General features: G+C 44.4%; 2 protein-coding genes across 4 annotated transcripts; one reads left to right on the top strand and one right to left on the bottom strand.

The window, feature by feature from the left end:
- Positions 1-207: 207 nt before the first annotated feature.
- On the bottom strand, positions 208-8910 carry TMX2 (thioredoxin related transmembrane protein 2). 2 transcript variants are annotated; one of them, XM_060159105.1, is made up of 8 exons: positions 8632-8889; positions 3915-3975; positions 3339-3452; positions 2995-3071; positions 2650-2756; positions 2408-2473; positions 2199-2328; positions 208-1090 (listed from the first exon to the last, which is right to left on the bottom strand). In XM_060159105.1, the coding sequence occupies exons 1-8, from the start codon at positions 8818-8820 to the stop codon at positions 944-946; spliced, it is 891 nt and encodes a 296-aa protein (XP_060015088.1). In that variant the 5' UTR covers positions 8821-8889; the 3' UTR covers positions 208-943. The 2 variants fall into 2 exon arrangements, with proteins under 2 accessions (XP_060015088.1, XP_060015090.1); XM_060159107.1 differs by lacking the exon at positions 208-1090 and having other exon boundaries at positions 2236-2328; positions 2419-2473; positions 8632-8910.
- Positions 8911-9194: 284 nt separating this feature from the next.
- On the top strand, positions 9195-15772 carry MED19 (mediator complex subunit 19). 2 transcript variants are annotated; one of them, XM_060159117.1, is made up of 5 exons: positions 9195-9485; positions 13234-13490; positions 13638-13734; positions 14023-14144; positions 14245-15772. In XM_060159117.1, exons 1-5 carry the CDS (start codon positions 9218-9220, stop codon positions 14311-14313), a joined length of 813 nt encoding a protein of 270 aa, XP_060015100.1. In that variant the 5' UTR covers positions 9195-9217; the 3' UTR covers positions 14314-15772. The 2 variants fall into 2 exon arrangements, with proteins under 2 accessions (XP_060015100.1, XP_060015101.1); XM_060159118.1 differs by having other exon boundaries at positions 9202-9485; positions 14050-14144.
- The last annotated feature ends 136 nt before the right edge of the window (positions 15773-15908 follow it).

Consider the following 15908-nt stretch of genomic DNA (forward strand, 5'->3'; position numbering starts at 1 on the left):
CCTTACGGGGACCCGCGGACCAATCCCAAACCAAGACAACTTAACTCTAGGGTTAAGGAATCTAAACCTTCGCCAGCTCTTCGCAATCCTGGGGACCGATGTACAGCATTTGGTGAAACTGATCAAGATGCCCTTTGAAATTAAGATGGACAACTCCTCTGCAGTTGCCCGGCTTTTCTAATACGTGAATAACACACAAAGGCGCAATCAAAAGTAAATCCCAGCCTCTTTATTATGGAAAACCATCAACTGGGTGTGGGGAGGACGTAGGAGGGTGAGTGAGACCCTGCCCAGGGGCTTTCTCCTCCAGGGCCCACCACACAAAGGAAGTCTCAAACTTCTATTCCCCTTCCTCCCAATCTCCATAAAATAGGGAGATAATTCAATACTATCTTCAATGAGAAAACTCTGTGGTTAAAGGTTTCTCCTTGGGACCAGTGACAGGCTTATACTTTTTAAATATAGGCCACAGACCAAGCCAAAAGGGCTTAAAGAAGCAAGAGTCTTGAGGGAAAAATCTTAGCACTAACTCTGCATCTTGGCCTGTTATGTTAGGGTTTAATCTAATCTAAGCAGGCTGTGTATATCCACTATGAGGAATAATGAAACCAGCGTGTGATGGAGATGTGTGGGCAGCACACAGCAGTTGACACACTGGCCCAAGCTTGGAAGGAAAGCATTTCCCCCTCCACCATATAAGATCTTTCCCTCCTTCCAGTCAAATAGCAGACCACAGCAGTAGAGGCCTTCCTGGAGGATACCTGTCATTTCCCTGGATGCCTCTTAAAAATCAGAAGCAATATCCTGCCCCTCCTGGGCAGAGCCAAACAGGGAAAGAAAAAAAAAAAGGCCAAGGCGTCAGGCAACGCTTGTGGCTACAGAAAGGGCAGGGCCTCAGAGGCGCCTGGGTTTGACAGGAGATGAAGTACTGGAGGCAGGGATCCTATTTGTCCTTCTTGCTCTCCTCATCTGGCACTGCAGTGGGCACTGGGGCCACAGGGTGCTCCTCGGGGATATTATCTCCAGCCTTTGACAGCTTCTTGGCCCGTTGATATAGCTCATTCAAGTTGAATTCTCGGATCACATTCTCCTGCGCAAAAGAGGTGCACACATCAGGGTTCAGGTTGGAAGGGGGTGTCATGTCTGGGAAGTAAGTACAGTTGACCCTTAAACAAAGGTGTGGGGTTAGGGGCGCCAACCCTTCTTACAGTCAAAAATCCACCTATAACTTATAGTCAGCCTTCCGTAGCCACAGTTCCTCTGAATCCGTGGTTCCACACGTGTGGCGGCTTCAACCAACCTCATGGTATCGTGTAGTGCTGTAGTTACTTTTTCTTTTTTTAATAAATTTATTTATTTATTTTGGCTGCATTGGGTCTTTGTTGCTGCGCACGGGCTTTCTCTGGTTGTGGTGAACGGAGGCTACTCTTCGTTGCAGTGGCTTCTCTTGTTGCAGAGCATGGGCTCTAGGCGCGCAGGCTTCAGTAGTTGCAGCACGTGGGCTCAGTAGTTGTGGCTCGCGGGCTCTAGAGCGCAGGCTCAGTAGTTGTGGCGCATGGGCTTAGTTGCTCTGCGGCATGTGGGATCTTCCCGGACCAGGGCTCGAACCCGTGTCCCCTGCATTGGCAGGCGGATTCTTAACCACTGAGCCACCAGGGAAGCCCTGTAGTTACTATTGAAAAATGTCCACATAAGCGGACCCACACAGTTCTAACCCATTTGTTCAAGGGTCAATTGTATTTAGACACAGTCTAGGAAAGGAGGAAGCAAAGGACAGGAATCTACTCTAACCCAGCTGTCCTTTTTTGGGTACCTGGAAAAGTCAACTGATATATACGTATTATGTGCCGGTCACTATGCCAAGAATTATGGTTACATTATTTAATGTAACCTGCAAAACAAAACCTGTGAGCCAAGTGCTACCATCTCCAATGTACTGCCAAGGAAAAAGACTATAGGTACAAGAGCCATTGAGACTAAATCTTAACAAATAATTGTTGCCCAGTACTACCATGTCTGGCACATGGTAGAAACAGTATAAATCTGCTAAGTGAATTCATGAATGAGGTCTAATAACTAGTCCACACTCTCAAAGCTTATGGGCAAGTAGCAGAACTAGGAATTAAACCCAGGTTAGGCTCTAAAACTTACCTACTGTTCCACACCCTCCTCCAAAACTTGCCCACTCTTTCATATACCTCAGAGAAAGTCCAAGAGACAGCTCGTCCTTTTTTGTCAATCTGTGGCCGCCGCATGACCTCCTTTCCACCTTGGAATAGGATCAGGGTAGGGAGCTGCTTGGTGAGGGGTGACATGCTCACTTGGTACCTACAGGGCCCAGAAGGTGCTCTGTAAATGCATCTGTGTATATCACTCTGAATGATCCCCCGCCCAGGCCCTTACATACCGTGTACTAACATCAGTGTAGCGTCCAACGTCCACCTTCCCAAAACTTAGCCCTGTACAGTTGTACCTGAGAAGTAGATTATTTAACATGGTGAAAGAAGAGAGAATGAATCAATGAAGTAGAAGTACAGATATTTGGGGATGGGGGTGGGAGTGCCTTTGGTTGCAATATGCAAAAATCAAGGCCAAAAACAATGGAAGGGAAGGTATAATTTCTGTCATCCCTCCCTTTGTCCTACTCACTTGAGGGACAGATCAGCGTAGATAGGAGCAAATGACTGGCAGTCATTAGACCAATTGGCAAAGAACTCCACGATCCAAGTGACCCTCTTGTCCTGCTCCAGCTCTTCCTGTCGTCACACACAGAGAACAAACAGTGAACCGGATTACACAGGCTCCTGGAAAGTTTCAGACTTTAGCACCTAATTCCTCATCCTGGCTTCCCTATACCTCTCCTCTAGATCCCACAGTGAACGAGTGCCCTTGACTTCCATTCTGAAGCACCGCTGTTCCTCCTAGTGAGTAGAGAGCACAACTACAAAATCACCCACAAGGGACCCAAGAAACAGAGGGAGAAAGAGTACTCACATCAATGGTTTTATCATTGAAGTACTTGATGTACTCAGGGCCCATATACAATGGGGGTTTGCATGTCATCAGGAACACTAAACACAGAAAAAAGTCGTCACAGGAAACATATAAGGCCTTGGGCAGCGGATTTACTTTCAAAGCAACTCAAAGATTTCAAGCACCAAAGAGTGCATTTTGTGGACATACACAGACACATTCCCTTCCTCTTAAAATCTCTGTAGATTCTTATCATCTAAGGCTCACACATAATTAATTAGGTATAAGATATGGCAGAAGGTTATGGAGAACCTGGTTTGGGGATGGAATTTGGTTCCCACAACCAAGTCTTGCGGTCTCCTTACCTATGCAGAGCGTGAGATAAAGCAGGCCCACGCGAATATCCAGGCGGAAGAAAAGAATCGCATTGGCCACTTTACTAAACATGAAGATGTTGCCGATATGTTGCTCCACAGTGACTGAAACACAGAGATGTCACAGGTCAGGCTGGGCTGCACGCTCCTATGACCTATTATTTGCCCCTGTTTCTGTAGTATTTTGAAATGGGAGAGGGGGAAGAGGATAAAAGTCCAAGATCAGGCTTCCCTGGTGGCGCAGTGGTTGAGTCCACCTGCCGATGCAGCGGACATGGGTTCGTGCCCCAGTCCGGGAAGATCCCACATGCCGCGGAGCGGCTGGGCCCGTGAGCCATGGTCGCTGAGCCTACGCATCCGGAGCCTGTGCTCCACAATGGGAGAGGCCACAATGGTGAGAGGCCCGCGTACCGCAAAAAAAAAAAAAAAAAGTCCAAGATAAAATTCAGCCTTGGCACGGAATGATGGACAAGTTCACCAAATAACGCCCCTCTCATAACATGGATGAAAGCACCTCAGAGGTCACTAGTCCTAATCTTGAGAGACAGAGAAGCAGGCTACACTTACTGGATCTGCGGTTCTTCATCATTACAATGGCACTGAGGAACATCAGGATCTCTACTTCTCTCTGGAACAGAAATCAGAGTGACAGGAATGCCATGAACAGAAATGATTTGGGTGAGCAAGGGAGCCAAATATGTAATAAAAACCAACAGAGATCCACACTGGGAATGGTAACCATAGCGAAATAACCGGAGTCAGCTAAGGTGTAGTGGGGAAAACACCAGTCAGAAGATCTAGATTCCAGTTCTATCCCTGCCACAAACTGGCTGGTGCCCTTCAGCAAAGCACTTAACCTCTGAGCTTTGGTTTCTTTGATTGAATATTTCAAAGTGGTGCTGTGAGGATTAAATAAGATGAGTATGAAAGAGTTAATATAAAGTACATGGTATAAAACTGTAGATATTACAATCAACTCAGTGTGACCCTGGTAAAATAACACTTTTCCAGGTAAACTTTCTCAGTAATATTCCATTAATACAACATATGGTTCTTCCATTTGTTTTTATTTAAGTTAAATCACTCCTCTCCACCTAATATTCATAGTGATAATCCATGCACCTTTAATATAATTTGAGAGCTGAAGGAGGCCTTTCAAAGCTCTCAAAGATCGTTTTCAGTACCCTTGGCTTACTGTTCTTTCTCTTTCTAGAATGTAAGCTCCATGTGAATGAGTGAGACAGACGATAAACATGACATAATTTCAAAGAGTAAAGACTGCAATGAAGAATAACAAGGACTTTGTGAGAGAAAGTATACGGGGAGGGTCTGAGGCTTTCCATACCTTTCTGTTTATGATACAGGGATCCAAATCTTTACTTCAGACAGAACCAATTAACTGCGATTTACAGCTAGCAGTCAGGGACTTAGGTTTTTAGCCCCAATCTCCAAGAAAAAGCAACTGACTGGATTTAGAAATGAACATGTAAAGTGGGGGGTAGGGAATGTGACAGACCTTACTAAATATTACATCCGAGTAGAAATTAGGAAGAGTTTTCAAGAATGAAGCTGGATTAGAATTGGCAGTTATAATTATGGAAAGATGAATTTAAAAAGGGAAGTATGGCCAATCAGGAGACCAGAGCTAGGACTAAAAGGAACATACTCTAAAGAGAGAGAATGGGTCTGTGGTAAAGACTGGCCATGTATACTCCAAACCTTATTTCCTTTTTCTCCTGGGCATACTGCAGGTAGACTCCCTCCTTCGATCTAGGGAGAACTGTGTGACTAGTACTCCTAAATGGAATGTGAATGGAAGTGATGTGCCTCTTCTGTGTCCAGGTGGTTAAGAAAGGGTATGTAGGGCTTCCCTGGTGGCCCAGTGGTTGAGAGTCCGCCTGCCGATGCCGGGGACACGGGTTCGTGCCCCAGTCCGGGAAGATCCCACATGCCGCGGAGCGGCTGGGCCCGTGAGCCATGGCCGCTGAGTCTGCACTTCCGGAGCCTGTGCTCCGCGACGGGAGAGGCCACAACAGTGAGAGGCCCGTGTACCAAAAAAAAATAAATAAAATAAGAAAGGGTATGTATGCCCTTGCAGTCCAGCTTTCTTTCTTCACCTGCTGGCTTGATGATGCTGGGATGATCTTAAAGCCATCAGTTGAAGACAGCATGAGACAGGGTTCCAGAGTAACTATATACGCCTGAGCCCCCTTGGTTGTTCACTTGTTTATTCATTGTTTTCAAGCTTTTTATTAAGGAAATTTTCAAACAATACACAAAGGCAGAGAGGATACTGAGGGTAGCAAAATATGCCACTTTGACATAAGGATTATTTTGAGTCTAAAGGCAATTCAGAAGAAGTAGAACAAAGCAAAGCTCCCTGCCCTCTACCTATCTGTCGAAAGGTAGGACGTAAATTCTCAAAGGTGTCCCTCCAACCTCTACCAAGGACAAAACTAATCAGGGGAGATAACTTTAGACCCTATCAACCTGGAAACAGCACCAGAGGAATCTACGTAACAAACTAGCCTTTACCTACCATTAGTTTACCTTTCCACAGTTTTCTGCTCTTGCAAGCCTAAAACTCTTTCCTTCATCCTGTCATTTCTCCACAAACTTATTGTTCTTTGTTGAAGATGCCATATAAGCTGGAAGCCACCTCTTTGAGTTACTGATTTTTCCCTGGGTATCTCCCCTGTATACAAGTTATACATGTTAATAAACTTCTGTTTGTATTTGTCTTTAATCTGTCTTTTATTAGGGGGTCTCAGGCAAGACCTCAGAAGGGTAAAGGGAAAACTCATTTCTGACCCCTACAATACCTTAATAAACCCCTATTACTCAGCTTCAATAGTAATATCTTGCCAATATGGTTCTATTTCATCTATGCTACCCATTTCTTTTGCTGGAGGAACTTAAAGCAAATTCCAACTACATCATTTCACCTGTAAATACTTCAGTATGTATTGCTTACAGATAAGAACTTTTTTTAAAAATTTTTATTCATTTATTTATTTATTTTTGGCTGCATTGGGTCTTCATTGCTGCACACGCGCTTTCTTTAGTTGCAGCAAGTGGGGGGCCACTCTTTGTTGCGGTGCGTGGGCTTCTCATTGCAGTGGCTTCCCTTGTTGTGGAGCACAGGCTCTAGGCACGCGGGCTTCAGTAGTTGTGGCATGCGGGCTTCAGCAGTTGTGGCGTGTGGGCTCAGTAGTTGTGGTGCACGGGCTTAGCTGCTCCGCGGCATGTGGGATCTTCCCGGACCAGGGCTTGAACCCATGTCCCCTGCACTGGCTCGTGGATTCTTAACCACTGAGCCACCAGGTAAGTCCCAAGGACTTCTTTTTTAAAACAAACCAAAATACCATTATCATACCTAACAAAATTAACAATAATTACTTATTGTTATCTAATACCTGGCCCTTATTCAAATTCAAAGAACAAAGTATTAGATTTTGTACAACTTTGTACAGTTGTTTGTTCAAATCAGGAACAAGCAAGCAAGAACCACAAATTGCATTTGGCCAATGTGTTTCTTTGGTCTTCTTTAATCTCTAAAGGATACCTGTTCTTCCTTTCTATCCCAGGCTATTTATCTGTTGAAGACCTTGAGTCATTTGCACTGTCAACTGTCTGACTTTCTTGGATTTGGCTGCTGGCAATACTCATGGTATGTGTTCTGACGATGATGATCCTCTATTTCCCATATTTCTTGTAAAATGGTAACGAAATCTAGAGATGTGAATACAATGAAATCCAAATCTTTTGCCAAAAATACATCATAGGAGGTACTAGGTACTCCCTACTGAATCACTTCAGAGGACATAGCAACCTTTCATCTGATGGCTTTACATGATCATTGTCTACATGTATTATTGCATTCGAGAATGCTACATGACTTTTAAATGCTATCACTCCTTCTGCATTAGCTCAAATTTTTCTTTATCAATTATTTGGTTACTCTGACAGTATGTAGAGGAAAAGCAAAATACTTGATTCTTTTTATTTAACAAAATAGAAATAAACTTTTATTCTGTTAAGCCACTGAAATTTTGAAGTTTACCTGTTATTGCTAACATTATTTACCTTATATTCTAATTTCCAAATCACCAAGGTAAATCAGCAAAACACAGATTTTCCAGGAAAACAAACACTGGCCATAAACCCTACATAGTTTAAAAACAAAAAAACATAACAGAGTAATATGAAAATATAAAACCTTACAGTATTTTGCACACAATTAAGACAAGAGAATACAGAGAAATTTATTGTATAAAAGGTCCCTGCTTTTATTAAAATCTTTATTACTAACCACTTATATGTTTGAGTCTCATTTTGGTTAAAGTGGTATAGATAAAAATAGAATCTTTTGAAGTAGCATGGCTACATTTGAGCTAATTAATAACACTGGGAAAGGACAGAGGAAGTATGAAAAAGTAAACAAGGGATGGAGAATAAAAGTAAGGAAGTGGGCTCTGTTAAAGGTCAAGACTCATTTTGGGGCTGAAAAAAGGACAAAAACTCAGGTGATCCTCCTTTCCCAGAACACAGATGCGGCTACACAGCAGAGGTCAGAGAGCTTCAACTTATTTTTCTGAGTGGTCTCTCCACTCCAGCTCAGGGAATACTGCAAGAGGTCTGAGATAGATTTCTCTGCAATGTATTTTTTACAATTCCATTTCAATAGCCCTAACCATTTTATTCATTTTTACATCCCCAGGATGCAGCACAGTGCGTAGCATTAACAGTCCTCACTCAGTAATTGTTAACTGAATTAAGCAATGGCTGACAGAGCGTGCTTATACCATGGCAGAAGAGTGGTTTCAAGCCCTAGTCACTCACTAGTTGTGTGACCTTGGACAAGTCGCCTAACCACGCCTAGATCAATTTCTTCATCAATAAAACAAGTATACTACTTGCCTTGTTTAACTCACTGGTTCCTCAAAAGGCTTTACATAATGAGCAGCTCTGGAAAACAGTGTACTTGCCTAGTTTGGGTAGGTCTGTTGTCGACTATGAACTGTGAGACAGAAAGGAGCTTGGACTCAAAAGGGAGAAGGCTTAGGCTGTTGTGCAGGCTAACCGGATGTTTTCCCATCCTAAACAAGAGGTTTAGGCTCGATGACGATCCACGCCCTACACTCCTAAAAGCCTGTTAAGTCCGCTAGAGGCTCGGAACCTCAGATGTTCTCAAAAAGGTAAACCTCGGGGCTCCCGGATGCAATCACAGGGGCAGGGGCAGGGACAGTCAAGGTCGCGGGGTCCTAAGGCGGGGGTCGCTCACCCAGTCAAAGTCACACGGGTTACCGTCTTCGCGTTGCGTAGGGAGACTGTGGCAGACAGGAGGCAGCTTCCTCACGAGTACAAAGGCAGCAGAGAGCAGGGCTGACAGAAGGTAGTAAGGTCGGGCCAGCCATCGTGAAAGTCGCGGCACTGAATACACTAGAGCAATTAGAGGTGCTAGGACGGCCATCTTTCCGGCCCTTGGGGCGCCGACCGCTCTTCGGCGTCCGTAGGTCTGGTCCCGCCTCTCCCACCATTGAGGCTTCCATTGGGCCCAGTGTCGGATGCACCACCTCTGGACCCGGAATTAGATATCTGATTGGCCTCTACGGCAGGTAAAAACTGAGAAAGGGATTTGATACTTTATTGGCTAACCTAGCTGTCGCTTTTTCTATGTGTCATATTATTGAATATGACTGTGGCGAACGGAGGTAGGAGGAGAATTTAATAAAGGTAGGTAATACTTCCGGAAAGTTCTCAGAAGGCGCCGGAAGTAGTTACCGGAAGAGGGTAGGCAGGGCCTGAGGCAATCCAATGGTAAGAGGCTCCTGGAGGAAGGGGGCGGTACCCCGGGAAAAGATTGACCAATGAAAGTCATTAACGCCAGACACCGGGACAGCGCCGGGGCAGAGGGGACGATGGAGAATTTCACGGCGCTGTTCGGGGCTCAGGCTGACCCACCGCCGCCCCCAACCGCACTCGGCTTCGGAGCTGGAAAACCTCCACCCCCACCGCCTCCTCCTCCGGGTGGAGGGCCCGGCCCCGCCCCGCCCCCAACCGCGGCCTCGGCCCCTTCCGGCGCTGACAAGTCAGCGGCAGGTTGTGGCCCCTTCTATCTAATGCGGGAACTGCCAGGTGAGTTCGAGGCCTGGCCAAAGCCAGCCAGTCAGATCATAACGAGGAAGGAATGGGCGTGCCTCTCAGCCGGCTGGCAGAGGTGAGAGATAAAGTAGGCAACGCGTGTGGGGATTCCAGAGCTGTATATCGGAGCGGACTCTGAGACTCTGAGGATTCACAAGCAAAGGGATGACATGAATTCTTGGGATGGATTGAGAATGAGAAGAGTGGATATCCGTGACCACCTTTCACGCTCTATCGTGCCCCTGTCCCTGACAGTGGCTTATGGCTCACTAAAAATTATCCAGAGTTTGAGTTTGCAACTTGAGAGTTCAGATTTAATATCCTTGCGAACTTAGTTTCAAATCTGCCTCAAACTTCCTGTTGGTTTGGGGTGTGTTGCCTTCCTTCCTAATCTGGGCCTCGGCGTTTCCCTCATCTGTTGGAAGTGATTAGAATTTTTTTTAATAAATTCATTTATTTTAGGCTGCGTTGGGTCTTCGTTGCTGCGCGCGGGCTTTCTCTAGTTGCGGCGAGCGAAGGCTACTCTTCGTTGCGGTGCGCGGGCTTCTCATTGCGGTGGTTTCTCTTGTTGCAGAGCACGGGCTCTAGGTGCGTGGGCTTCAGTAGTTGTGGCTCGCGGGCTTTAGAGCTCAGGCTCAGTAGTTGTGGCGCACGGGCTTAGTTGCTCCGCAGGATGTGGGATCTTCCCGGACCAGGGCTCGAACCCATGTCCCCTGCATTGGCAGGCGGATTCTTAACCACTGGACCACCAGGGAGATCCTCAAGAGTCATTCTGGATGTGTTACGTCTCCAGGATGCCTTTTAGTTCATCCCAAGTCCTACTGCTACATCAAGAGCTGAGGGAAATAATAATGAATATTGTTACACACTTTGAGGTTCACAGTGCAGTTATTTATGTTATAGTATTTAATACTTAAATAGTCCCTTGAGATCGGCATTGTTATCTGCATTTTATAGTTGAAAAAACTGAAGCAAGGACTTCCCTGCTGGTCCAGTGGTTAAGAATCCGCCTTCCAATGCAGGGGATGCAGGTTCAATCCCTGGTCGGGGAACTAAGATCCCACATGCTGCAGGGCAACTAAGCCCACGCGCCGCAATTACTGAGGCCCCGCGCACCTCAACGAAGATCCCGCCTGCCGCAACTAAGAGCCGACGCAGCCAAATAAATAAATAAATATTTTTTAAATCTTAAAAAAAAAAATAGCGAGGTTGACTTGACTTTAGTTAATTACTGGTTGATGTCTACCAGCAGTTTCTTTAACCTTAACCTGTTCTGATTGTACCTATTTACATCAATCACTTGATAGATATTGACTATCCGTTCTGGGCAAACACTGGGTGTGTAAAAGGGGAGCATGTGATGAGAAGGGAAGAGAGATCAGTAAGCCTGGTCCTTGCTTTTAAGCAGCTAATTTTACTTAAGAATGAAAAGTATGTTGTTTAAAGATAAAGTAATGACTGTTATTTCTTGTCAAGATCAATGTCATTATTTTCTGGTCATGCCTCACATACAACTACTAAGAACTGCGTAATGGTTTTCAAAATGTGTTTCTTGTTGTTCAACATGACAGCAAGAATAAGTTGTCACTTTAGCTGGACTTTGAAGAATTCATACTGGTGAGGAAAATTAGGAAGAATTTTCCTATAATTAGGTCAATTTTTCTAAAAGAAATTTTCTAAAAGGAAACAATACGAGGGGTATTTTTTTCAGGAGATGATGGATACCCGTTTGGATGGATCAGAAATTTTACATAGGGGAGTACCAGTTGGTCAGGCCCCAAAGCTAAGTTACAGTAAGATGTGTTTAACCGTGAGTGACAGTCAAAAGAATTTGAGCTTTTTCCTGAGGGAATAGGAAACCATTGAGATATTTGAACTGAGTACTGCTTCTAAAGATATCTGGAGAATGTGGGTGCCATGTACTAGAATAAAGGAACCATGAGTGAGGTGGGGAAGATTTGGAGTTAAAAAAAATTAAATCTGCAGTGAATTAACTAAGACAATGTTGGAAATGGAAGGTTAGTTGTCAGGAGAGGAAACTGAAGAAGAGAGATTTATAAATCATCTTCATAGAACTGATGGGCAAAACAGAAAGTTGGATGGACTCTTAAAGAATTTACAAAAAAGCACAGAGTGCCTTCTCACCTGAGCCTTGAGAATAATCACCTGGAAGGAGAGCTGACAGAGAGGAAAAAAATCAGGATACTCTTAATGGCAGGAAGCAGTGCTGAGTTATGAGAAGTACGGGGACACTGAGTCTCCTTCCATTACCGTGGACCACTCTTCTGAGATATTTGGCTTGGGAAGACAAAGGAAAAGAATAACGTAAGGCCTGAAGGTGGGGAGGAAAAATACATTGTTCATGTAATGTGTGCTGGGCACCAGTGGTACGTGAATGAACAAGGCATTTTCTCTGCCCTCAGTGGGCTCATAGCTCAGAACCTGAGTTTTATCAAGTGAATGATTATAAACAAGTCACTTTTGTCATTTGTACCCTGAGTGTTCATCATAACTATACATGAAATTGTAGGCTAGATATTTCTACCCTCGCCACTGGACCCTAGTTAAATTACTCATAAGTTTGTATTCTTTCAAAAAAGCCAGCTGTGAAATATTTATACTAATAAAGCCTTCCATTTATATAATACTTTATACTTTTCAATATTTCATTTGAACCTTAAGAAAAATTGTGTAATTAAGGTAGCTTTTACTCCATTCCATAGATAAGCGGAAACTGAGACATAGAGGACGGCTAGGATTAGAAATCTAGTTGCCCAGCTTCTAATCAAACCTTTCTTTCTTCTAGGCAAAGCTATCATATTTGGTATTATTAGGAGACTAAAGATGGTGGTAACAAAAGTTATGTAGCAGTAGCTAGAAAAATCTCCTGTTTTTCTCTGTAAAGGTGATTAGTGTTTCTTGCTAGTTTAAAAAAAAAAAAAGGAAGCAAGACACTCAAGCCACTGGGTCATATTTGACCCTAAGTTTGGTTGTAGCTGAGCTGTGAGGTTGTATTATTCTGGTCATGGCCAAAAGTATAATTTCTCATTAGTACATTTATGAAACACAGAACAGTGCACAGTGCTTAACACAGAGTATAAGCATCATGTAAGTTATTACTCTGGTTAGTCCGAGTGTATCCTTCATTGGGTTAAAGCAGTTTCCACTGCTGCCCTATTTGGATTTTTGCCTATTTTTTCTCCTTCTCATTCCAACCTACCATTCTATAGTATTATATTTTTAGTGTTTATTGTATGTTATTTACTTTTGCTATTTCTTACTTTTTAAATAAAATTATTTATTTACTTATTTTTGGCTGTGTTGGGTCTTCGTTACTGCGCGTGGGCTTTTCTCTAGTTGTGGTGAGTGGGGCTACTCTTCGTTGCGGTGCGCGGGCTTCTCATTGCAGTGGCTTGTCGCAGAGCATGGGCTCTAGGCGCGTGGTCTTCAGTAGTTGTGGTGCATGGGTTTAGTTGCTCCGCAGCATGTGGGATCTTCCTGGACCAGGGATCGAACCCGTGTCTCCTGCTCATTAGCAGGCGGATTCGTAACTACTGTGCCACCAGGGAAGCCCTATTTTTGCTATTTCTTACTTTAAAAATAACTTTTTAAATTATTTTTTTTTTGGGTAATTCTCACTTAAAAGATTAATTTACTTTCCCTTCTGGGTCAATGACTTAAAAAAAAATTCTCTCCTCTTGGTACTAATTTTTCTTATTATTATTCTCCCTGTATCTTCTAGGCAGCACAGAGCTGACAGGCAGCACTAATCTGATCACACACTACAACCTGGAACATGCCTATAATAAATTCTGTGGGAAGAAAGTGAAGGAGAAGCTAAGTAACTTCCTGCCTGACCTGCCAGGGATGATTGATCTGCCTGGTTCCCATGACAACAGCAGCCTCCGCTCCCTCATTGAGAAGCCCCCTATTCTTGGTGGCTCTTTTAATCCTATCACAGGGACCATGCTGGCTGGCTTCCGCCTCCACACAGGCCCGGTGAGTCCCCTCATGGGGAGGCCTGAGAGGCACGGAGGTGGTTTTTCTGTCTACCTCTGTTCCTTCATAACTTACTGAGCAGAACAGATGATGGGAGCAGGGGATTCCCTCCCTCTACTCACCTGGACCTTCCTTTGGTTCCTTCAGTTGCCAGAGCAGTGTCGTCTGATGCATATTCAGCCTCCCAAGAAGAAGAATAAGCAGAAGCACAAACAGAGCCGTACCCAGGATCCGGTCCCCCCAGGTAAGAAGTGGTTCTCTTCAAAGCCAGAAAACCGGACATTCTGAATCTGTTTTGACCTTCCTCAGTTAAAAACCCAGTCAAATTCCTTATGAGCCCTGGACTCCCAGATTCTCCTTAAAGAAGAAATTGACATAATGTGGGTCTCCTGGGCAAGTAGGACCTTGGGGCAGGAGCTTAAGCCCTGCCTCCAAATCCTTGCTGGTCATTTGAAGAAAAGCGGTTGCTCTTGACTAGGGGTTTTCCTCTAGTCTTCAGACTTACGGCAGTGGAGAATTTTGAACTCGACAGGTGATAGGCTCCTCATCTCTCCTACAGAAACACCATCTGATTCAGATCACAAGAAGAAGAAAAAGAAAAAAGAAGAGGATCCTGAACGGAAACGGAAGAAGAAAGAGAAGAAGAAAAAGAAGGTATGGGAGCGGCTGGTGTCTGCAGCCCGGTGAGTTTTCCCGTCTCACTCATCCTAGGTGGAGTCTGGCTCTCTTACTCTTGCTCACTTTTCTTCCCCAGAACCGGCACAGCCCCGACCACCCAGGCGTGGGCAGCTCTCAGGCCAGCAGCAGCAGCAGCCTCCGCTAGCAGGACCAGGGGACTCTGCCAGGAGGACCTTCCTGCTGTACTGAACCCGCTGACAAAGCTGCCTTGCAGGCTCTTGGCCACCGCCTTGGGAGCATCCCCTGCCGCTGGGACAGAAGCCAGCTCATGCTGTGCTCAGTTAAGATGAACACACTGTAAGAGAGAAGGGCTCTGCTTTTGTAAGCCTCAGCCCAGTTTGCTTTCTCATGGACATCTCTTCCTCTCCCAGGAAGCTTTCTTTTCATCTCTTTTGTGCCATTTGTCTTGATTTAGGACTTTATCTGATTTTTTAGGATTTTTATTTTCTTAAAATTGCATTTAGCAAACTGGCTGAAGTGTGGCTGCCTGTTAACAGGTAAGTGCCTTTCTATGAGAGTCAGGGTTTAAGCCAAGGCATGCTAAGATCTGAGGGGATTTGGGTCTTGTATTACATTCTCATCAGCAGGCAGGGAAACAACCAAAATGAGATTGGGGAACATGGTCCAAAGGCGAGGCAGAGCTTGCTAATACCTTTCCACAGCAGACACATAACACTCTGCCTGTAATGTTGAGAACCAGTAACCTGGATGATCTTCAGGCTCTGTCTCAAGGAGTGGATTCACTTAGGTCTCAGCTGTGTTCTGCGTCAGTTTTGTGTTGAAACAGAGTAGCCAATGGAAAAAGCACCCACAGTCACCAACATATTTCAGCAAGGTTGCTTCTTGGTCAAGCCTATCATTTTTTGAAATAAACCTCTGGCAAGCAAAGGTAAATGCTTCTCTTTATAAGAACTTTTGACCTGCCTCATTCCTTAAGACAATGAAATTACTTGGCCGATGTGAAAACATGTCTAAGACAGGAAAAAAAAAAAGGTAGCCTAAACTAGCAAAATGTAAAATAAATCCCTTCAGTCTTTGCAGCAGGCCAGATAACCAGAAACATCCATGAGAAAACAAGCTAATGCAATCTGACTTTAAGCTCAGTTTGACACAGAACAGTTAAAATCTGCTGCAGTGAGCCAAGACTGTTCACCTAGATCAGCAGGTGGAAAACCACTCATTCAGCTCGTTTTAACTAGGATTTCAGAGCAAGAGTTTAAATACTTAAGTTATGGACAGTGAAAATAAAGGGTTCTGGCCAGTTTTCTGAGATTTAGTATCTGATGGTGCCTTTTTAAAGTGAGGGCACAGCCTTTTGCTTTCGACCAACGGAAGAGACAATATGAGATGTCAGACTGCCACCCATATATCCCTCTAGCCTATCTGCCTTTAACAGGCTTTCATACTGTGATCATCCACTGGCTCACCTCTGACTACATCCAAAATGAGCTTTATTTTCCAGAGACAAAATTCTGTATTAAGGAACAACTGTGGCAAAAGTCAAGAGCTCTCTAAGCTTTGAAATGACAAGTTTTGGTGGTTCCAAAAGACCTTTTTCTGAAATATCTAAATCACTGAAATAAAAACAGGATCTCTTGTTTAAAGTGGTTATTTTCACTACAGTCCTGCTTAAAGTTGGACCAGGACCAGAGACGCTTATGCGGTTTTCCATGTAACTAACTTCCCATCAGAGATCATTCACCCTGCCTTAACCACACAAAATAACACAAGTCAGGGGGA

This window comes from Lagenorhynchus albirostris, chromosome 9, assembly GCF_949774975.1.
Source record: "Lagenorhynchus albirostris chromosome 9, mLagAlb1.1, whole genome shotgun sequence".
NCBI classification, from domain to species: Eukaryota; Metazoa; Chordata; class Mammalia; order Artiodactyla; family Delphinidae; genus Lagenorhynchus; species Lagenorhynchus albirostris.

Coding starts and splice junctions, on each gene's coding strand:
- TMX2 (XM_060159105.1), bottom strand. CDS start 8,820: ATGGCCGTCCTAGCACCTCTAATTGCTCTAGTGTATTCAGTGCCGCGA. Junction 2,757..2,994: donor TCAATGATAAAACCATTGAT/GTGAGTACTCTT, acceptor GTGTGACGACAG/GAAGAGCTGGAGCAGGACAA. Junction 2,329..2,407: donor TACACTGATGTTAGTACACG/GTATGTAAGGGC, acceptor TGGGCCCTGTAG/GTACCAAGTGAGCATGTCAC.
- MED19 (XM_060159117.1), top strand. CDS start 9,218: ATGAAAGTCATTAACGCCAGACACCGGGACAGCGCCGGGGCAGAGGGG. Junction 13,491..13,637: donor TCCGCCTCCACACAGGCCCG/GTGAGTCCCCTC, acceptor TGGTTCCTTCAG/TTGCCAGAGCAGTGTCGTCT. Junction 13,735..14,022: donor CCAGGATCCGGTCCCCCCAG/GTAAGAAGTGGT, acceptor TGAACTCGACAG/GTGATAGGCTCCTCATCTCT.